Source organism: Zeus faber, assembly GCF_960531495.2.
Source record: "Zeus faber genome assembly, chromosome: 1".
NCBI lineage: Eukaryota > Metazoa > Chordata > Actinopteri > Zeiformes > Zeidae > Zeus > Zeus faber.
This window is the reverse complement of record NC_137193.1, coordinates 34,633,638-34,656,704: the sequence shown is the minus strand read 5'-3', so window position 1 is coordinate 34,656,704 and position 23,067 is coordinate 34,633,638. Positions and strand designations below refer to the sequence as shown.

At 43.8% G+C, this 23,067-nt stretch overlaps 3 protein-coding genes across 5 annotated transcripts; 2 read left to right on the top strand and 1 right to left on the bottom strand.

Annotated features, from left to right (window-relative positions):
• Positions 1 to 4,062: 4,062 nt before the first annotated feature.
• Positions 4,063 to 17,651, bottom strand: LOC307232605 (homeobox-containing protein 1). 2 transcript variants are annotated; one of them, XM_080003704.1, is made up of 11 exons: positions 17,516 to 17,651; positions 17,073 to 17,334; positions 15,222 to 15,660; positions 14,837 to 14,922; positions 14,607 to 14,717; positions 12,966 to 13,175; positions 12,475 to 12,631; positions 10,862 to 10,944; positions 9,089 to 9,184; positions 6,554 to 6,672; positions 4,063 to 6,344 (listed from the first exon to the last, which is right to left on the bottom strand). In XM_080003704.1, the coding sequence occupies exons 2-11, from the start codon at positions 17,155 to 17,157 to the stop codon at positions 6,198 to 6,200; spliced, it is 1,533 nt and encodes a 510-aa protein (XP_079859830.1). In that variant the 5' UTR covers positions 17,158 to 17,334; positions 17,516 to 17,651; the 3' UTR covers positions 4,063 to 6,197. The 2 variants fall into 2 exon arrangements, with proteins under 2 accessions (XP_079859830.1, XP_079859829.1); XM_080003703.1 differs by having other exon boundaries at positions 17,521 to 17,634.
• On the top strand, positions 17,462 to 19,788 carry LOC307232617 (gap junction beta-4 protein-like; the record flags this gene model as incomplete). 2 transcript variants are annotated; one of them, XM_080003718.1, is made up of 3 exons in its annotated part: positions 17,462 to 17,723; positions 18,735 to 19,175; positions 19,455 to 19,788. In XM_080003718.1, 3 exons carry the CDS (start codon positions 17,545 to 17,547, stop codon positions 19,744 to 19,746), a joined length of 912 nt encoding a protein of 303 aa, XP_079859844.1. In that variant the 3' UTR covers positions 19,747 to 19,788. The 2 variants fall into 2 exon arrangements, with proteins under 2 accessions (XP_079859844.1, XP_079859845.1); XM_080003719.1 differs by lacking the exon at positions 17,462 to 17,723 and having other exon boundaries at positions 18,640 to 19,175.
• A 2,081-nt stretch (positions 19,789 to 21,869) lies between these two features.
• LOC307247818 (gap junction beta-3 protein-like) lies at positions 21,870 to 22,592 on the top strand (the record flags this gene model as incomplete). The annotated part of the gene is made up of 1 exon (XM_080023939.1): positions 21,870 to 22,592. The coding sequence occupies one exon, from the start codon at positions 21,870 to 21,872 to the stop codon at positions 22,590 to 22,592; it is 723 nt and encodes a 240-aa protein (XP_079880065.1).
• Positions 22,593 to 23,067: the final 475 nt, after the last annotated feature.

The window sequence follows — 23,067 nt, the reverse complement described above, 5'->3', positions numbered from 1 at the left end:
AAATAGGTTTAGTTTGTTGGGGGAGGACCAGTTATGATGGGGAGGACAAGTTATGATGGCCAGAGCAAGAATAAGATAGGGGGTAAAATTGAGGCGGGGAAGTGTGAAGCAGATAACCTGGCTCACACAGGAAAGGCCTCGGAAGAGAGGAGGATGGGTCTTCTTTTACATTACATTTAGCAGACGCTTTTATCCAAAGTGACTTACAATTGTTCAATCACCGACGGACGCAGCCATCAGGAGCAATTAGGGGTTAAGTGTCTTGCTCAAGGACACTACAGCATGCTAGCAGGAGGAGCCTGGGATCGAACCAGCAACCTTTAGATCCATAGATCTAAAGATCCCCATCTCATTCATCTGAGATGTCGCCGGGCGCTCCTTGTAGAGATGCTCGGAAATTACAGGAAGGAAGAATAAGTAGAGGTGGTTAAAAAAAAAAAAAGCAGAGTCCTTTGTGGATATTCTTATCTGATGGCAGAAAGGGGGGCCGAGGCTCTGACAGATTCAGGGCAGAATGTGTCATACTGTGTGTGTGTGTGTGTGTGTGTGTGTGTGTGTGTGTGTGTGTGTGTGTGTGTGTGTGTGTGTGTGTGTGTGTGTGTGTGTGTGTGTGTGTGTGTGTGTGTGTGTGTGTGTTTTCCCCCTTTTTACTTGCCTTCTGAAATAGGACATAGTGAAAAGGTTCCTGCTCATCCACTCTCCTGTCACTCTTTCAAGGGCAAAAGACCAACATGCCTGGTGCCTGGGCTTTATTTAAAAAGCACACACACACAGACACACACACACACACACACACACACACACACACACACACACACACACACTTTCAGAGGACTGGGCAATATGAAACTGTCGTTGTGTGTGTGTATGTGTGTGTGTGTGTGCGTGTGTGTCTTTCGGAAACAGACACATGGCCAACCAACGCTCTTTTTTTCAACACAGTCTGTACAGCACCTCTTTCCTCCCCCCTAACCCTAACCCTAACCTAAGCCTAACCCCAACCCCAACCCAAAAAAAGCCCCCGTTTAAGAAAGCGGTAAATGTCGTTACACTGTCCGTCCCGTCGACTAATACATCGTCGTCGTTGGGTCTCTTTTTTTTTTCTTTTTTTTTTGCGAGAGGTGAGGAGGCGGAAATGGGCGGGAAATCGTTAACCGAGGCGCCGGACAGCCCCGCGCAGTCAGCGAAAAAAAAATAAAAAAGGTGACAAGTCATGAATTCTGCTTTCCGCCGGGGAAGAAAAGCAGATGAAAAAGAAAAGCACTTCTGAGGGAATGAGTGATAGAGGAGCAAAGCCCGACACGGGGGAAAAAATACATTGTACGCCGTGAATGCGTGGCCCATCTGTGGATGTGCACTGATGTGTGAATGACTGTGTTACTATCAATTTGTGAGTGTGTGCATATATAAATGAGTGTCTGTGTGTGTTTGTTCGTACGTAGGTGCATCGTGTCAACGTGTGTTGGACTTCCGTGTGTGTGTGTGTGTGTGTGTGTGTGTGTGTGTGTGTGTGTGTGTGTGTGTGTGTGTGTGTGTGTGTGTGTTTGGGAAGCGCTTCCATTTTTCCTGCTCAGTCTGCCCCGGCAGCATCTTGAGACATTGTGATAATAACCTAGGGTCGGGAAAAGGCGATGGGGCGGAAAACGGCGACACTATTGCTGAATCAGCCTTTGAGATCACACCACTATCATGGACAATGAATTCTCAAATGCCCTACTGCAGGTTTTAGGGCTAAGCAAAAAAAATAAAAAAAAATAATAATAATAATTTCCAATACAGTTTGTTTGCTTGGATCAGAGTTTAACGATTCAGTTTCCCAATCTTAGGAGAAGAGTTACTGTATGCTTTCAGGCCTGGAATGGACCTGCAGTCATTTGACTGTGATAACAGTCTCTGACATCCGTTGTCATGATTCATCTACATTCTGAAAGTAATTTCAGGGGAATCCGATTGAATGCGTTTGCTTGTCACGGTTACTGTTTTGCCCAATGAAATGGTGTTGTAAAATATTTTGTGTTTTGATTGGTTACTGAGTTAATTTATCAACAACGCATTGCAGAGGATAGGATGGGGATGGATTCTGACCGTGATTAGCCCCGTCTCCGACTACTTCGTGTTGGTTTTATTGCCCAGTGTACTTTAGTAAAAAGAACGGCTTCTCGGACATTCTATCGTGTCATCATTCAAGATTCAAGATTCAAGAGGTTGTCACATACAGCTGCACCAGTTCCTTTTAGCACATTGAGGGTTTAAGACGACGCTGCGCGGAAACCTTTTTTTAATCTTTTATTGTGTATTCTTGGATGTTTACGTCAATAACATTAATTTTTTTTTTCCTAAATATGGTCAACCTGCACCTTTTAAACCTGCAGCTGGAAAATGGCTAAAAGGACTCAAAATATATAATTTTTAGCTCATTCACACTACTAATAAAAGACTGAACAATAAATACAATTGCATATTTCACTGTCAGCATTCATTTATTCTGAGTCGCTGAGATGTAGTTTACAATATACTGAAAAATGTTAAACGTTTTATTACAAGGTGACTGGTACAGTCGCTTCCTGGACAATGTCTCCACTGTGTGGCTATGATGTCTAATGACAAGGAAACAGAAAATGTTGCCCTAACCCTAACCCTGATATATTTTCCACAATCATTTGCCGCTGTATTTAAAAAGCAGCTGGTTATGAGTCCAAAAAAAATTATTAAACTAAATATGAATTAAAACATGAAATAATATTTTGTAGGTCAGGTCAATATTTTTCAACCCAGGATTGATCAAATCGAAACACACGAAACACATCGATCTGCCATAGAAGGGAGAGAATATTTAACTTTTTACTTGGTCAATATGCATATTGAACAACGAGAATGACCCTGATTTGTTTGATTCGACGCTTTGGACAAATGTAACCACAATTTAGAGTTTTATTACATTTGTTTAGAATGTGCTACTAAAAGGGTGTGCGATGGACCACAAAGAAAAACAATGACTTTATAGTAGAAAAGCTGCAGTACAGTTGCAGTGCAGTCATGTTTAACTTCAACTTGAAGTTCTCACATTTTTTCCAGCCCTCTTCCAACTAACCAGGACCTCCACTACAGTGACCATAACTTTATGGTTTACGGTAAAATATAATATCATATAAATAATGAAAAAGAGCAGAATACTACAAAAGTATATTGCTCAGAATGACAAAACAAAAACCATAATAATTGTGGCGCGATGGCTCTGTTGCCTCACCGCAAGAAGGTTCCAGGGTTGCATCACAAAAACTGCAGAATTACTTCACATGACAGCATATGCTCACCACGGAAAAAGTGCATCAGCAAAGAGGCTCAGTGGCTGCATGTGACCTGATGTAAAAAAAACATCTTGTGAACTTCACACAATTGCGTTTCATGGCAGGGCTGCCCCTCTGGGTATCCAAATCCAACACACACTGACGCCTAACCTGTTGTAAGGAGCACAAAACCTGGACCTCTGAACAACAGAAGAACGTAGTGTGGGTCTGATGAGCCATTTTCAACACTATTTCCTACATCCGGACGGGTTTACTTTTGGAGAAAGCCGAAAGACGTCTCCAACTCTCAAACACAGAAAGCGATCCGTAGTCTCTGGTCCAATAATCGCTCTGCATGGTCATGAAATGGCTAAAGGCCATTTAACCAGACCATGGTGCGAACAGTGCTCCTTTATATCCCTCATCTGTGTTTCAGGATGACAATGCCTTCATATGTTCCGCTAAACACATTGAAATGGTTTTCCTGAACACCAAAATGCAGGAAACCGCCTACCATGACCTCCCCAATGACCTCATCCAAACATCATTGAACTTTCATGGCAAGTCTGGAGTGAGGAGGGCAAAAAAAAATGTCCACCTTGTCCATCCCTTAGAGAGCAAGGACGCTTCTTGAGGAATCATGCATCGCGCAGGTACAAATGGCTGAATAACTATGTTACCATCTTGTGATAAATAAATAAAACCAAACACAGGAGGAAATGTGATCTTGTTTCCCAGCTATGAATAAATCCAGACAAGTCACACCAAATGGTTAACATGTTTTTATTACTATTATTGTGTTGTCAGATAAAAGCAGACAGATAAAGATAAAGCTTATTAATAATCAGAAATGGTGTGCGACGTAGGGGGGGCCCCTCAGAAGCCAGTGCTCGTGGAACGAACGTCTTTCAATCCCCTGACTGTCATGAATGCTACAGTGTCCAGAGGAGAAACGTCACCGAAACGTCTTGTCAGTTTCTTTACAAAACCGGCATGTAACACATTTGTGACACGATTTTTTTTTTGAGGTAAAAAGCTAAAGTCGTGTGTTGAGCAAATGAACATCTGTGTGTGTGTGTGTGTGTGTGTCTATAGTGTCACGGCTGTCATGGCTGCTGACAACTTGTAGAGGTCAGAATTTTTTTACTGTCCCTGCGGGCACACGACTGTGCTCGTGTGCCCGTCTCTTCCACGGCACAGCTTTGGCATTGAGAGGTAAGACTGTAGCCACCTTGTCGGAGGGGCGGGTCGGGGGCATTTGCGGCAGAATGGCTGGGTGTATTTGATGACCATTTTGAGGACGTTTGAGTGTAACAGGTTTAACGGATTGATCTGGCCAGCTGTTCCAAATCTGGCGGTTAGAGGATAGGTTCAATGATATTTAAACCAGGCCTTAAACCAGCCTTAAAATGTTGGCTTCCATCATTTATAACAGTTCATAACACAACCTCACCCTTTACCATTGAGATACTTGGCGTGTTTCAAAAAAATAATAATTCTTAAACATTTGACCCTAACCCAACTGCATTTAAGCACACAGTCTGCAGCAGCCCAGCAGAAGTTTCTCAATAGTTAAAGGCAGCGAGGTTGTGTGAGGTTATTTTAGGGAGGTTTTGGTTGAAAAAACTAATTTATCCTCTAATATTTTTGCAATAGTGCCCTAAAAGTGATTTGAAAAGAAGCACCCGCAGAAAATATCTGGGATGTGGACACGTCTAGGACGGCACCGTTCCCTTCTTTTAGTTATAGTGGTAACCACTCTGAAGTGCAGCGTTGCAACTTTCAAAACTTAACAAGAGCTCAAAGCTGTAGCTTATTCCAACGCCAAGAAGGTGCTTAGGTTGATATATCACAATTACTGATATTTTGTTTTTAGCGTTCTTTCAAACGTTTAAAAAAAAAAAAACAACTCACAGTAGACTTACATAACTAATAATCAAGCTTCACTCGCTGAGTTTTGGCTTCGGACAAACATGGAAACGTGTAGACAACGCGTTAGAAAAGAAGTAGGACAAAAAAGGGACTGCTTCCTTGACAAGACGGCTGACATGACAAAGACATACGGAAACATGACATTGGACTTATTCTGCTAATACAAAAAGGTATAAAACAACATTTTCCTGTTTTGGCTGAACATATTCCAAGGTGACATTCGTTTGACTAATACAAAGCTTATGCTGAAAGGAAAGACACAAAACCTGTTCAAACTCTTCAAACCCTCCGCCATCCTCGTCCTCCGTCTTTGGGATTACCTGAGATGATATTCGTCCCTCAGGGCTCGTTAATCGTTTGGGATCAATACCGACGGACTGATTGATCGGCTGATTTAATCGGATTGCTTACGGCCTCCCTTGTGATAGGTGGAGCTAGAGACATTCGGGCGGAGCGGGGCTAGACCCTTTTTGCGTCAAGCTGTGTTCCAACACCAGAGATCACGTCAAAAAAAATCCTCCCCTTTCACCTGAAATCACACCTGACCAGCAGGCTCATCGTGTACAACTCACTACTGTCGTACGTCAAAACGACCACTTGTTAAAAAATAATTGTTGAAAGAAAAGGCATGACGCAAAGGAAAGGCGTAGCATTAAGTGGGTGAGGTATTCTTTACACTCCTCCCACCTCGCAGGAACTGAGGCTTATTAAGACCGTCTTGGAATGCACTAAATATAGAGAGATAGATATTGCCATTAATATAAGCAGGATTATTGTCGATACATTACAGTGGCCTCCTAACGACTAGAGGCACCACAGCAAGCTTTAGCACCCTTCTCCATTCATTTTATGAGGATATGGGGGATTTGGAGACTCGTCAGCCGTTTTCCCTATTTCGTTTGTTTTTGAAATATCGAGGCAATTATCCAAGCTCCTCCAGGATTAGGTGTGTGTGGGTGGGGACGGGGGGGGGGGTCGTCACTCCTCGTCCACAGTCTCCCTTTTGGGTTCCTCGTCTTTGGGTTCCAGGACCTGGGGGGCGGGGCTGGGGAGGGGCGCCACCTCGGTGGCGGCCAATGAGGCAGGGTCCTGTGTGTCTACGTTCCTCTGAGAAGCCGGCTCTTCCTTTGTCGGGTAAAAAAAAAATGTATAAAACAGACAAACAAAAGTAAAAAATACTATTTTCCATCAACTGATCACCTTTAGAATCACACAGAATAGAGGAAATGTCATCAAACTGCCTGATCATAGCGGCAGACACATGGTCTCACAGTGCGTTTCCATTCCATTTCCCATCCAAAGTCATTTGTCATCTGGGCTTTGAATGTACTCACCTGCTCGGAGAACCGCTGGCTGATGTGCTCAGTGAGCTCCTGCGTCTCCGCCTCCTCTCCGTTGGAGTGGCAACTCGGACTTGGCACCTCGATCCCGTGGCTTTCCAGAATGGCGGCCTCTGACAGAGGGAAGCGTAGTGATGAGACAAGAACTCGGGAGAAAATTGCCTTGGGCCTAAAACGGCGAACTACTCGTTCCAGCACTTCAGTACGGTTTCACCTGGAACCGTTACAGAGCGTTTCCAGAGATAAACAAAGTAAAGAAACTTCAATGTCCATGATTATATGCAGGCAGTAGTTTAACAGCCAGTATTGTGTGTGCAAAATAAAAACAGCTCAATTCATTGTGGTTTGTCCATGTTATTCAATGGCTTTAAATGGTTTATAGCCAATGTCAACACAAAAAGATTGTGTACCACCAAATAAAATAGGGTGGAAAAAAGTAACTCAATCAGCTTTTTAAATAAACCAATTCAATACTCTTTAAGTCATTTTTCTCATCAGAACTTCTATTTGTACTCAAGTAAAACTCATACTTGTTAAGGAGTATTGGTACTCTTTCCACCTGCCTCCCATGTTAAGTAATACAATCGTACATAATACTATAGTACGCAAGTAAAAAGAATAATGGTTTTGCGGACTTACTACATCGCTATATATCCACGCCACTTCCTTACAGGGTGCTGCGGGTTGATGTCGACACTGCATAGAAACTTTTACCGCCATCTTGCACTCACAATACGTTGTGGTACACATGCAAGTGTTTGCATACTCAAATTTCTCACCAGATGTAGTATCAGTAACATTCAGTTCTTGAAGTTTATGTGTTGGAAGCAGGAAGAATGTGGAAGAGTAAGCATCTGAGTGACTTTGACAAGGACCAATGTCTAGACAACTGGGTCAGAGCATCTCCAAAAAGGCAGGTCTTGTGGAAGGTTCCCGGTATGTAGTGGTTAGTACCCACCAAAAGTGGTCCAAGGAAGGACAGCCGGGGAACCAGCATTGGCATCCAAGGCTCAATGATGTGCGTGTGATGAATGATGTGCCCGTCTAGTCCGATCCCACAGAAGAGCTACTGGCGCACAAATTTCTGAAATTGTTCATGCTGGCTATGATAGAAAGGTGTCAGAACGCACAGTGCATAGCGGCTTGTTGCATATGGAGCTGTGTAACTGCAGACCGGTCAGAGTGGCCAGGCTGACCCCTGTCCAATGCCGAAGGAGTCTAGAATGGGCATGTGAGCATCAGAACTGGACGATGGAGCATTGGAAGAAGGTGGCCTGGTCTGATGAATCACATTTTCTTGTACATCATGTGGATGGCCGGGTGTGTGTGTCGTTCACCTGGGGAAGAGATGGCAACAGGATGCACTATGGGAAGAAGACAAGCTGGTGGAGGCAGTGTGATGCTCTGGGAAATGTTCTGTTGGGAAACCTTGGGTCCTGGAATTCATGTGGATGTTACTTTGACACGTATCACCTACCTAAACATTGATGCAGACCAAGAACACACCTTCATAGCAACAGTATTCCCTGATGGCAGTGGTAGGCCTGTCGCGATAATTACTATATCGACATATCGTACGATATATGGACATGACCTTGATCATTTTTTCCTGAGTCCGATAATTTCCCGCTGTGTTTACATGCGTGTTTGTTTACACAGTACCATAAAAAAAAGTTAAAAAGTTTAAAAAGTGTTTTCTCCACAGTGCCGGGGAGCGACGCCGCTACTCCAAGTATCAACGTGATAAAAACTAAACAGTACCTCGGCGACAGAAGAACCCTCCGAAATCGCGATCTCCTCCTTATCTTTTGGTGTTTTCACAGTGACCACGATCATAGTCCCTGGCTGAGTTTTATTTAGGCTAGAATCCACGGTGGACCCGCTGCCACTGTACAGATGCGATTTTCGATGAAAACGACTTGGTGCTTTCTGCTGCTCTTAACATCAATCAGTTTTTTTATATCCATAACTACTCTACATATGTTTTAACTTATGGAAAAATATATTTCGAAATGGCTTTGACAAAAGTGCCAGCTAAATGATGTAATATGGCCAAAATGTTATTCAAAATTAATAAAGACACATTATGGAAGGAAATTTGTGCCACAATCCACAACTACATATAATGCAATAAGTACAAATGGGAAAATATAAATAAACACTACAATCTACGAATCTGTATTAAGGTTTAAAAAAATCTGAGCCATAAATGTATTTCTATATCCACAAATAAATAAGGTATTTCTTGCGTAAATCATTTTACAAATGAATGTAACTGAGTAAAACAAACAGGAAAAAAGTGGTCGCACTGCTTCTGTCCTCTTGTGTCTGAATTTCACCATGCGCGGGGGCTCACCCCCCCCCCACCCCCGGGCGCTTATTCAGCCAATTCAGGACAGCTGTGCGCAGTCTGCTGTCTGCACCGGCGGCTTAAACACGTCCCTTGGTCCGCCACATCTGTATAACAATCCGGTCTGGTGTTAGGTTTCATATCAAACTGGTTTGAAAATTTGGGGGTCCTGTACTCACCTATGTTGGCTCTTCTCTTCATTTCCTTCCGACGGTTAGCAAACCAGTTGTACACCTTCAGTGCAGTCACACGCTCAAATTCGGACAGCTTGCACCCTGAGAGAGAGAACCAAGACAGTGCTACTGTAAAATGCAAAGTATTCACTCTCTGAGGAAATTGACTAGGATGTACATATACTGTATATATTGTGTTGCTCAATCCAGTCAGCCCACTGTTACCTTGATAGCTGCTGAGATTTCAACCTCTCAAAACAGAGAATGTTGTTATTGATTTCTCCTTTTAATCCATAATATCGAAGCATATGATCTTTGAAAACAGTCGCAGAATTTGCAGAGCCAGGGCATGACGCTTACTTATTCCCCCAAGGGGCACATGTGCTCCTAAGTTGAAAAAATAGCCATTAGGAGCACGTAAAGAACATTTGGAGCGCAATGGGAATTTATCAAATAATGTGTTTTTCCCTTAATAAAAGGGATAGGAGCAGACAATTACAAGAAAAATTATTTAATTAATTTGATTATTATTTTAATTTTTTTTTTTTTTTAATATCTGCCTGAAACTGTATTTAATGATGTTGTAATGTTTATTGTAATATATGTTGTTTATATGTTGTATGTTTTTAAACTGGATAAACAGTATCCTCTATAGTAAAGTAGTTCTTAGTTCTAAACGCCAATAAAAGCCTGCTCAGTCCGTTTAGACACAAAGGATAACAAAAATAGTCTTGTTTATTTTATTAATGAAGTGATTTAATTATTAATACAGTAACAAGCAGCCAGGCGGCTTTATAACAATATAATATATATTAAATTATATTGTTAAACTCACAAAAGCTGAAATTTGAAATAATTTACACTTGATCCAATAAGTTCCAATAAGTACCTATTAGGCTTTGGCAGAATGACAAGTAATTGGCAATCAACTCCATTGATCGCCAACTGACATTAATGACAGACATTTTCTCAGACGACAATGATGTTTCTGATATGTATTTTACGGCTGCAGTAATGAAATTTAAATACAATTCCAATATTAAAAAAATAAACTATTGGAATGCTGAAATTGCCATTCAATTGTGTGTTTTTAATATAAATGAATAATTGGTTATAAATTATCAATAGGTTTACGTTAGTGAATCACATCATCCACATGTGATGAGCAATTAAGTTCAACATAAGTTCATCCAGTTTGTTGCACAGTGAACACACATTATAGAGAAATATTCCGGTAACTGTGCAAAATCTGTGTCAGCAGACTCATGAGCACACCGCCGCGTCTCCCTCTCCTTCAGCGCTTCAATGTGTGTACAAGGGAAAAGCGTAAGCCCCCTGCCCCCACTAAATGTGAGCACTTTTAAAAATTTGAATATTAAAAATTCAAAGCATACAAATCAAATGGGATAATAGAGGAATATCTGTAGCCCTGATATATTTATGTTATTTATTTCTCTTTTTAGTTTACATATTTTTTATTGTATTTATTCAGTGTTTAAGGTTAAGCCATGAGAATACACTTAAAACTGTAAATTGTGCATTATTATTATTATTATGATTATTATTATATATATGTATATTGTGATATTATCGACATTGATGAGTGATTGATGAATATTAAAAAAAAAACATATCGTGATAACATGTTTGGCCATATCGTCCAGCCCTAGTACATCTGTGTGTGTCATTAAGTGGAGCAACACGGCAAGCGATGGCGTCAGCATTAAAACACATCAACAAATGGCAGCGGCCCTAAAGGCAGTGGATTTGCCACCATACCTGGTTTCTGGATGACCGAGTTGCAGGCATTGGCGATCTCCTCCCTCTTTGCCTCATCTGGGTACTGGTTCTCTACAAAAAAACTGAAAGACATGGCATCAAGCTTACTAAACCATCTTGGGTCAATCAAAGCAATCTATCTTCATTTAAAAATAGCACCAGTGCTATTTCTGTGCGGCCTAGGCGTTACCAAAATGTCACACTTCTGCGTCCCACTGAGTTCCAGTACTACTACTATTACGATTGAGAAACAGCACTTATCTAATAAAAGGGAGTGTGTGTGAACGTGCAGCCAACAACATAGTTTATGCACATATCATGTGCATTAAATGACCAGCTGTTATCTCTGGACGCTTTAATTGCCTTCCCTGAAATCATAAAACTACATGTGTCAAAAATACACCAAGATAATCCCTGCATGTTGCCATTCATCGCTCGCTTCACTCCTTAAATATCGCCGTCTGGAAGCGGATGATCGTCTTATTTTACATTGTGCACAAGGATCCATTTCTCCCAGCCACTTTCATTCCTCTTATCCCTTCCTCCTCCGCTGCCGCCCCCCCGCCCAGTGTGTCCACCCCACACCCACACACACACACACACACACACACACACACTGTCCCTACATCATCTTAACCTCTACTGTATCGTCCTTCAGTCTAAACTAGCTCATAAAGATCAGCACTGCAGTGAAATTGCGTAATGTGTGGATGCAGGGCTGGTGAGTGTGGTCTGAGTGCCAGTGTAGTTCTTATTACTCTGAGTGCCTAGCTTGCCCCCTGTGCTTACAGCCAACTGTATAACGGCAAAATCAATTGGGCACAATGGTTAGGGACTGTAGAAGAAAGGGGGCTTTTCCTCACCCTTTCTCTTGCATCGCATCTTCAACTGCTCAGACAGCTGCTATAGCTTGGTCAGAACAATTATTCATATATACATGGTTTGATTATTTTCTTTAGTTCAAATAACTTTCTTACAACTTTCGTTCAGCCTTCCAGCAGCCTGTCTTGAACAACTTGACTTTCACACAGTACATCATTAAAAGAGGACATCCAAATATGGACTACAGTCTATCAAAGGCATACTCTTACTCTTTGGTTGCCGTGATTTGAAAACGAAATTGTCCGCATTTCCATTGTTCCCATTGCTAGGTTACAGAGTTCAGTGACTAAATTACAGCAACGTGACAATGCCAGTACATTCTAAACTGTGATCGGGTCCAGGCGGTAAGGTATCTGCTGTGTGTGCAGCCAAGCAAAAAAAAAAAAATCTGTGGTTTTGTTTAATGTTTGATATCTTAAACTTGTCCACACAATCCTGCTCGCATCACAGACTATGAAAAAAGAGGTCGTTTTCGAGGCTGTTCAATATTCTTGCTCATTTTCACCCTGTCATATAGTTGATGGAACACAAACCTTGAGTATAAAATTTAGATGTGGAGTTGAGTAACTACGTATCCCTTTAAACACTGAAACATTGGAGCACAACTTATCGACAAACAAAACCATAACAAGAGGTAATAAAGATAAACCACAGCCAGAATGTTGCGATAGATAGTGAAATGTCTTCATACAACGACTGAATGTCCCCATTTGGGCCTTGCGATTGCGCACCTCTCCATGATTGACTGGCACTCCTTCCTCCAGGTGAACCTGCTGCCCCTGCGCAGCCTGAGAGGCCCACCCACCATCCCGCTCCTCTCGCTACTCAGGATCCCCGTCCTCCAGTCTGGCTCCTCTTTTACCAGGGACCGCATCGACAGGGTGGCACCTGACGAGAGGGCGAGAGCGTGAGTTTCGGAGAGCCAAGTGGTGGTAATTGTTGTGCTTAACTGTTGTGCTTATGCAGCCGTGCGAGAGAACATCTCAGAAGGACCAAGTGGTTTCCATTCCATTCTCTATGTGGGGGAAAAAAAAGGATCCTGCTCAACCCTTTTCGGTATTGAAAGCCATTTGAAAGGCAATCAAGATGCATTTTAAGACCATTATAAAGTCACAGCGAAAACATTGACATCAGGCCAGGAGTCAGGCAGAGCGTAGCAACAGGGTCCTCAAATCTCTGCTTGAAAACTGGGGCTGGGGGGGTATGGGGTGGGTGGGGTTACCTGGCTGGGCCTGGGCGGCTGCAGAAGCAGCAGTGTACCAGGGCAGCAGGTGCATCAGCAGCTCCCTCTGCCGACCCCAGGCAGGGTTGGGGTGGAGACTGGTGTTGGGGTTGGGGAGCATGTTGGTGAGGCCGGCACCTGCGTCTGTGTGCCTGTCCCCTCCCCTGGCCCTGGGACCCAAGCCGTGCTGGCTTTCACTCCACCTCAGCCCTTCAGTTAGGACAAAACCACTGGTCAGGCAGGCCAGAGATCAGATTATAGACAGATTTCCTTTTTGCAAGCGTCAATGAAAATTTTGAAATTGAAATGCTTCTACGTTAGTGTGAAGAGAGACTCCTGTGGACTGGCCTGTCAATCATTTGTGTAAGCTATGTGTATTTTTTGCATGATAACTCACTTAACTGACAATTTGTGCAAAGATAACAGGGAAAATTATCTTTTCTTGGAATGTTTAACAATGGCCAGGTCCAAAGGAGCTTATATTGTGAGCCACGTGGCGAGCCCATCTTTGACTGGAAGCTTTACCGAAACAAGATATTGTTAGTATGCTTGTTAATAGCCTGTTTGTTAGCCATGTTGGAATGAAAACCAGCACTGGAAAACCTCCACGACAGGTCTGTGGACTAGAGAGCAGCTTATAGCAGAGCCAATGCAAGTGGGGAACAGCAAAAAAAAATGAAAAGCACAGTGAGGGAAGAAAGTTGGGAGACTAGGTGGTCCATCTGCAACTCGTAATTTCAATGATTCTATAATATTATACAATCATGCGGAACTCAGCGTCAAATTAATTCTGAGCGAATATCGCCGCTTGCATAGTTTCACCATAATTAAGCAAAACCTTTGTGCTGTTGCTGGGTCCCTGTACCCTGAGACACAAAAAGATCACCGCCAACCAATGCTGATACTTAACCCTGCGCAGGCAAACTGCATCCACCCACTCCAGTTACACCTCTGACCATACATCTTAGCAATATTGATTAGCATCTCCAGTGTCAGGGCTAGCTTTATCTTGCACCTTTCATCTGGAATTATAGATTCCCCTCGTGTCCTTCCTTGACCTCAAAGCACTCATGGACCAGAATGGAATATGGGAACCAGTGAGCAGGGAGAGGAGGCAGGTTGCTATGTAGATAGGTTCACCGAGAAAAGTGCAAAGACATGACAATGGCAAAGATGGTCAAATGGAGGGCGGTGTTAGCAGGCAGCAGGGATGTGCTATATCAGCCGACTGGAGGAGCGTTGACGATTCTACATGAAAATCAACTCATAGTGCAAAGATGTTCCACTTATATTTAGTCACTTAAATTTATTTGGACTGTAGGAGAAAAATATTTGAGGGGGGAATTGTACAAATACAGACTAGTCGATATGTCAACTAAAAAATAAAACAGTTTAATAGCAGGCCGATCAAAGAAACATATATTGCCCATGTTACATTTGTTTTAAACTACATTGAAATTTAAACTATATCAGATGTATATAATCTAAAAACCACATATTCAGTTCTTGTTATTGCAATCCAAAACGCCATCATCCATGCCATGATTTTAAACCTTAACACCGGTCCAATCGCATTCCCTGTGGGCCTTGTGTACCTAGACCCCCGACCCCCTGGCTTCTACCATCTGGCCAGCAACTCACCTGGGTTATTCCTCTCCAACAGGTACCAGCGGTAGAAGGCTCGGCGCTTAGAGTCGCTCATCTCCAGACCCTGCTGAAGTAGCCACTGGGAGATGTAGCTCTGACTGATACCTACAGGGTGGATAACAAGAGGGGAAGGGAGCATTTCACATTCTGACATCAGACGGTGTATTCCTTTTCCCGACTGAGTATTAACTATTTATTGGCATCGTGGGGAGTAGGGGGCACACCTGTGACTTGGCCCACAATGGCTTGGGAGATCCTGCGGTTGTTGAGGAAGGCTTTAATCTCTTCTTTCACGAGGTTGCTGTCCCGTCTGCGAATAAATATTGAAAGAAGTGCTGCATTAGCAAACACCTTACCACATGTGAATATGTCTTTATAAAATATGTAATTCAGCCATCCCTGCACGCCTGACCTAAATTAACTCAATGAAATATTCTGCGAGAACAAGCCTGCTCCTCTGGGACTTGCGCTGTCATTATCTGATGTTATAATTGGGTGCTTTTGGTCTGCAGCGGTCCTTAGGTTGTCCTCACAGACCGGTTCACCTTCTCACTGTCGACGTTATTAATTCAGCACGTTGACACCTCCGCCCTCCTCCGTCATTCTCACCTCATGTATTCCTCCACCTTCTCCTCCAGGTCCCACTCGTCCTCCCCCAGAATGTCGTAGCTGAACGACCTCTGAGCCCCTGTGCTCGGAGGGTAGAGGGGCGGGGGCGAGGCCTCGCAGCTGTTGCTCGGAGACAGCGAGGGGCCGTCCAGGCCGGAAGTCTGCGTCGTGGCCGACGTGAGCGAGAGGGAGGATGAGGAGGACGAGGAGGAGGAGGACGGGGCCTGGGCCGGAGTGGCGGCTGCCGCGGGGGCACCGTTGGTGGGGGCTGTGTGGGGGTCGCAGTGCGATGGGCGGCGGTCCGGGTCGAGCCTATCCAGCGACTCCAAGGCATGAATGATCTGGGGCTTGGTCATGCCGGACAGGCGAAGGCGTTGCAGGAGGTCGATCTGCTCGATGGTGTAACGCGGCTCCACCTCGCAGCACTCCATCCTGGCATCTGAAAGAAGCGCCGGTAGAAATGTCATGTATTAACCCACCTCAGCTCCTTTGTTTCAGTTGGAGCGTCATTCACCACAAACTGACAAGAAGTGACTTTGAAATGGATTAACATTGTTAGTCAACTAAAATCCATTTGTCAATCTAAACCTCATAATTATCTACAGAAAAAAAGCTAGAACGCATTCTCTCTTTAACGCTTTAATGTTCACGGCATGAAAGAGCAACGCAAATAAATATTTTACATCAATTACTCATCACTAGCGACCCAAATAACAATTTCAAAGTCTTCACTATAGAGTTTGATGTTTACTGTGGCTGAGAGGTCAGTTTATGGTTGAAAAAAAAAAAAAAAAAGCCATTACAATGAACAATTGTAACATCAATGTATTTTTTTTAAATAGCAAACCAACTTTTATCTTTGTTGTGGGTGCTGAAATACATTTTAGGTGTGACAAGACACTCTAGGATTTCAGTCCACTGAATTTTAAAGTGTTTCAGACTTTCCAGATACTTTTATTTACTTTTACCCCCCCCTCGCCCCCATCAGTAGAATACAACAGGTAATTTAAAAAAAAGTGCAGTTCGTAAAATTTAAAAATTGTAAAATTGATGATTTTAGAGTCAATGGCATTCTGTTATGGGTTTAATTTTAGGTTTATTTTTTTTCTATAGGCATTTGGCCATTTTCATCTTTTAGCCTCATATTTAATGTTTTTGTCAACGGGTTTATTGACCAATTTCTTCTCATCTTAGGGTTCGATTTCTGGTTCACTTGGTTTTATTTCAATCGTTTTTGTATGTGACCAAATCTTTCTGTTTTAGGGTGGGGGGGGGGGGGTGACTTCTATTTTTATTTAATTTATTTTGTATTATTTGATTTTTTTTGTTATATATTTTGTTGTTTATCATTGGGTTTCGTTGCCATCGTCATATGTTACTGTGTACAGAAACCGTTAGGTTCAATCGTATATTTCCACATTTTCCATACATTGCCATTGTCGTCATACATTTTTTATTTCATTGCTTTCTAACTATTTCCTATTTTGTATGTTAACTGTTGCAAACACTGCAGCTTCCTTCCAGGTAGTCACTATCAATCCTACTTTATCCCAGAAAAGTATAATTAATTATTATTATTATTACTATATCAGCTCCGTGGGTTACACAGTGAAATGTAACAGTGGGGGAAACGGAGAAGAATGGCCAAGTCACCAAGCATTCTTCAGGAACCCACTGACATTATGTCTTCTAACGTGTTTTCTTACAGTCGTCTCTCCGGTCGAGGTGCACGTTAAGGGTTAACAGGTTTCTGGGGTCAGACAAACAGAGGGAGTTAAGCGCGGCGAGCCACACTGGGCGCCCGGCGCCCCGCTACCAAAACAAACACCGGCCCACGCCGGACCAGGTTACCTGTCAGAGGAGGGGACACTGCGGGGCGCCCCGCGGGGAGCGGCTCGGTGCGTGGGGTCGCGGCCGTGACACACCACTGTCGCATGGCCGGCTGTGGGGGTGCTCGGCTGGCACCTCGGAGTGTGAAAGGCAGGGACACGGTCTCTGTTTGCTGCAGTGCGTTGCGGTGAATTCGGCTTTAAAAGCTCCAGCCCCGCTACCTCACAAGCTAGCAAAGTTGTGCCAAGCCGTCCACACTCAACACTTTGCTTCGATCCGTAGCCTGGCGACCCGAGGAGGAGAACAAACAAACAGACACCAGATATCAACTTGTTCCGCTTTGAATGTCGCTGTGTGCCTTGGCTTAGCAGAGACGAGCTAACAGCTAGCACGCTACCCGGCCGGCTGGCTACAGGCTAGCTAACTAACGAGCTTCGCCGTCCCACGGAGCTCCGCACGCGTACCTTACCTGCCGTCGCCGCGGAGGGGCGGGATGCAGCCGGCTACCGTGGGAGCGGGTCCGTGCACTGTCGAAAATAGTTATAAAAAAAACAACAAACTGAAGGTGTCGTCTCGGTCCGATCGTGTCGGTGTTTCCCCAACTAGCACGGGCGGACCGTGGACCGCAGGGTCACATTGTCCGGTCCAGCAGCAGCGTTGCAGTGGGGACTGGTGAGCGATGGGGAAGGGGAAGAGGGGGGTGGTGCGTCTGAAGTGGGCTGGTCTATATCAATCTGTGACCCCTTCGATGAATCAGGAAGTATGGTTTCGTGTACAGTCCAAAAAAAAGGAGGGAAGGGCCATAGACAATATTGTTTAATCAACTTTTCTCATCCCTCCTCTCCTCTCTCTGCCGCCCCATCCCTCCGTTGCACAGCTCCGATGGACACACGGTCCCAGAGTTCGCTGTCATAATCTGAAGTTGGTTATTAACCTCAACACCCCTGAGAATAAACATTAAAAAAGGAATTAGAAATCCCTTTGTTTTTTCACGTGTCATTGTTTGGAAGATGTGGACCGCACTTTGTATCTGCTCATACACAGACGTGTTCTATTTTAAAGTGTCGTCTAATGAAGCACATTGAGGAGTGTGTGAAATGTGTATGAGAACAAACGTGATTGACCTCGTCTCTTTCCTCTGTCCGGCAGAATTCCACCATAGCATGAAAGCCACGCATTTAAGATCAACAGAGAGAGAGAAAAACCACAACGAGATGAAATAGGTCTTTATTTTAGGGTTTGATGTATAGAAATGAAAGAAATAATGACTCTTTTCTTATTTTGATTTTCCACTCCATTTTCTATCTCTCTGTTGTGCGCTGTTCTCGCCGGCCACTCCCACCTGAGAATGGCTGGTGGAGGACTAGTGAGACTGTTTACTGTTCTTTGATGTTCTTCCCTCCCCTCCATCCTGTGCCAAGAAGGCAGCCGTAATAAGCGCGCTATTAAGGCTTATCGTGTCTGGCGTGCTCAGTACAGCGCGCCTTGTCTTGAGTAAAAGGTGCTTTTGAGGCCGTTTGTTTTAATTCCTGCGCTATTTCTTCGGTGGGTGTGGAGTCACAGAGACACTAAACCGGCATTCATCGGCATGAATTGGGCCTTCCTCCAGGGGCTCCTGAGCGGGGTGAACAAGTACTCTACTGCATTCGGCCGAATATGGCTCTCCGTGGTCTTCATTTTCAGGCTCATGGTCTTCGTGGTGGCCGCCGAGAAGGTCTGGGGCGACGAGCAGAAGGACTTTGACTGCAACACCCGCCAGCCTGGCTGCCACAACGTGTGCTACGACCACTTCTTCCCCATCTCCTACACCCGGCTCTGGGCCCTCCAGCTGATCTTCGTCACCTGTCCGTCCCTCCTGGTGGTCCTCCACGTGGCCTACCGGGACGACCGCGAGCGCAAGCACCGGTTGAAGTGCGGCGAGAACTGTGTCCCTCTCTATGACAACACCGGGAAGAAGCGTGGAGGTCTGTGGTGGACCTACTTCCTCAGTCTGCTGTTCAAGATAATAGTGGAGGCGGTGTTCGTCTTCCTCCTGTTCTACATCTACGAGGCCACCTTCTTCCCAGCGCTGGTGAAATGCACAGAGCAGCCCTGTCCCAACACGGTGGACTGCTACATTGCCAGGTAACAATGAAGACCTGACATCACAATAATCCAATTTCTCTTTTGCATATCTTTTTGAGATATGTTTAGTTTTAAGTTGTATTTGTCAATGATTTGTTTCTTGTCGAAGAGGCTACACCTTGAGCTATTGACTCAGTTCCTAGTCGGCTCCAAGGGCGCAACACTGCCCCTGACCTCTGACCTACCAGGGAGCTCTTCCCCAAGTCAATCGAATCAATATAGCATGTGCTTATTCGTGCCGTACCATCTGATAACCCTTCCTTACCGTGGGCTCCACAGGCCCACAGAGAAGAAGATATTCACCATCTTCATGGTGGTGACCAGCTTCGTGTGCATCCTCCTAACCATCTGCGAGGTCTTCTATCTGTGTGGAAAGAGGTTCTGGGAGTGCGCCAGCGGAAGACACCGCTCTGTACAAGACAACTCGTTCGCGCTGGTCAAGACGCCGCTGACTGGGAGGGATCATTCAATTTTCAAAGGTCCTGGGCCAGAGAAAATGATGATGGCAGATGGCAAGGGCATGGGCGCTCCAGAGGGTTCTGCCCCGGCCTACAGTCTCGCCATCGCCTAAGCAACATACTCAAATAAAAGTGTTCGACAGTACAAGAGAAAAGTTTCGGTCGGAAGAATAACTTTTGGATGAAAATTCCCTGCATTGTATGGCTGCTCTTCTTCTGTTGACCTGAATTACCAGTAAAAGTTTTACAAAGAAACGTTTGCACAAACAAGTGTCTTTTATTTTGTACTAAACAGTTGTAGAACAAAATAATGTTCCCTGATAATGGTCTAATATTGTTAAGATGAAAAGAATTCTGTGCTTTCTTTATTAATTGTAAGCAACAAGAATATAAGTTTTAGGTGAATTTGAATTCAATAGGATTATTTTTACGATTTGTAGAATAATTTGCGTGAACATCCTTCGTAAAATAAAACTACAATGACTTTTTATGAGGGGGATACATGGCAGGAGGCAAATAAAGAATGAATGAAGCAACTGATCCCCTCAAAAAATCCTGGGAACAGTGATTTTGAGTCTGAGTGTTGGGGAAAAAAAGTGGAAGGAATTGTATGAATAATGAAGTATGAGTAATGAAGTATGAATATATAGTCACACCTTATTCACCTTATACACCTTATACACCTGAATCCTGACATAATGTAACACTCCCAAGAGAGGCTGAGCAAAAAACATGACTTAGATCAGATAAGAGATCTGACTTAGCAACCACTCCTAATATTTAGAGTAATCACAGATGTTAAGTGACCACATCCTGTAATCCACAGAATCCTGCTTTCTTATCAATGATCAGCAAATAGATTAAAATATAATCTACACAACACTTGAAAGGACATGACACTATAGTATTTGTTAACACCGCTGTGGTGACTGGTGACGACATTATTTTCTGGAGACATGTACTTCATATGTCATTCATCTGCCAATACCTATGGCGACAGAGCTACTGTGCAAATATATATAAGGTGTTGGCTCTGCGTAATTTGCATTTATCAAGAAGTCAACAAAAGAAATAGATTAAAATCTAACTTTTCTAATGGAAGTGATATCAGGTCTCCTGCTTGGGAATGTGAAGATTGGTCACCATTTAAGTGACCGTGATAAATGGATCTTAATCGGAGTGTGACTCACTGGGGTGTACAAATTGTTATAAGGGTTATTTTGCTCATTCAATTTTATGAAGAGAAATTAAGCGAGCCAATTTCTCATTCAGTGGCAACACATTGGGGTGTGCATCTGTGTTGTTGATCAAGTTTTTTTCTCGGAAAGCTAAGTCATTGGTTTGGCCGTTTTCATCGACCACTGGCATCTCGTGTACAATACTTAGTCGCATATCATCAACATGCACTGTTTCTAAGAAATCAGTCTCAACTGTCCAGAGATTTGTTCTGAGATTGGAATAATACTGTATCGCTATCAGTTTCGCTAAATACATTCTTTGAGTGGACCTTTACAATGATCCATTAGAAGTACATTTTTGGATAAATTCCAAGGTACACTGGCCACACCTCCAGACTGTGGCCAAATGCTTCTTTGGCTACCCAGATAATATCTGACACCAAGTGTGGGAGAGAAGTGCCTCCAACTACCTTTTAACACGACTATAACCAAAGTCGCTCTATTTGCTGGACAGAGGGACGCGATGGCCCAAATGCACATTTCCTAAAGGTAAACGGATGAAGTTTAATTCATTACGGAACCGTAGAGCAGAATTGTGTAAAATGTAGTGAAGTTTGTTTGCCACACATCTTAATCGTTGTTCAAATATTACGGGGGACTCTCTAGAGTAGCGGCAAAGAGAGGCAGTGAACGGATTCGTTTCCTGGCTATCACCACGACCTCTAGGAAAGCAAATAGGCACCTCATCTATGCGATGCCTTTTATAACTTTTCTAAATCTTCTAGGGTGCATAGCACATCAAAGACAATTTTAAGAGCTAACATGTCGGGGTCATTTTTATTGCATTATTCATTGGCATAAACAATATCTATGTTTTTCCTTGTATTTGGACAACTGTCTAACTACCTTCTTAAAAGAAAAGTGCATTGACAGGTAGTCTTGTCTGTTTTTTCCCCTCCCAACTAGTGGTTTACGTTGACGCATTAGTCAAGGGCGTGGAGCAAAAATCCCCCTGAAAGATCGAAGGTACCGAAGTATAAGAAAACCAAGCTAAAACCATGGATTGGAAGAGTCTTCAGGATCTGCTCAGTGGAGTGAATAAGTACTCCACTGCCTTCGGGCGCATCTGGCTCTCAGTGGTCTTCGTCTTCCGTGTGATGGTGTTCGTGGTGGCCGCTGAGCGCGTGTGGAGTGACGACCAGGCACACTTTGACTGCAACACCCGCCAGCCGGGATGCACCAATATCTGCTACAACTACTTCTTCCCCATTTCGCACGTCCGTCTATGGGCTCTTCAGCTGATCTTTGTCACCTGTCCCTCCTTCATGGTGGTCCTCCATGTAGCCTACCGGGAGGAGAGGGAGCGCAAGTACCGCGCCAAGCACGGGGAGAGCGCGCAACTCTACGACAACACGGGCCGGAAGCACGGAGGGCTGTGGTGGACCTATCTTCTGAGCCTGTTCTTCAAGACGGCCATCGAGCTGGCCTTCTTATATTTCCTTCACCTCCTCTACGACAGCTTCGAGCTGCCTAGGCGCGTTCAATGTAGCCTCAGTCCCTGTCCCAACATGGTTGACTGCTACATTGCCCAGCCCACGGAAAAAACGGTGTTCACCTACTTCATGGTGGGAGCGTCTGCCATCTGTGTGGTCCTCAACCTCTGTGAGATCTTCTATCTGATTGCAGTGAGGGTGCTGGTTCTCCGGCATCGAGGCAGGGTGCGCACCCCTTCAAAAAAGATATGCCCCGAAAAGGACTGCAACGGCCCATATACCTCCTAACATCGTTCCAAACCATGCTTCAGGGACTCAAAAGATTCCACTTTAGTGACTCATTTAAGTGTCAAGTGTATCATTATAACGTACCGGTTGATGTTTAAAGAAGCCCCTGCTGTATAAGCTGCATTTCATTACATGTTCAGTATTGTTACAGAGTCACTGCAATACATGCTTCAAATCCTTTAAATGACAAAAGACTTGGATCATTTATAGTCACTCAATTCATTTATATTGTACTGTTCTGTTCCACTGTTTGAAACTCGGAAAACACCATTTGCAACACAAAGCCGTGCTGTGTATCCTGCCCATGCACTAAAATAAAACAATCCGGTTTTTCACCTTAAGAGCTGAGTTATTTCAGCAAAACATCCGTGTGTCTTTATGGTGAGTAAAGCTAAATAACTAAATAAATAAATGAAAATGCGTGAAAAAATTCAAAGATTTTCTTTTGCAATCCACGAAGGTGGAGAAAAATGAA

What these genes read in the sequence shown, in the direction of transcription:
- LOC307232605 (XM_080003704.1), bottom strand. Translation starts at nt 17,157, where the DNA reads ATGCGACAGTGGTGTGTCACGGCCGCGACCCCACGCACCGAGCCGCTC. An exon ending in CATTGTGGGCCAAGTCACAG is followed by an intron (nt 14,718 to 14,836) that starts GTGTGCCCCCTA and finishes TCCACCCTGTAG; the next exon opens with GTATCAGTCAGAGCTACATC. An exon ending in GTTGGAGAGGAATAACCCAG is followed by an intron (nt 13,176 to 14,606) that starts GTGAGTTGCTGG and finishes TCCTAACTGAAG; the next exon opens with GGCTGAGGTGGAGTGAAAGC.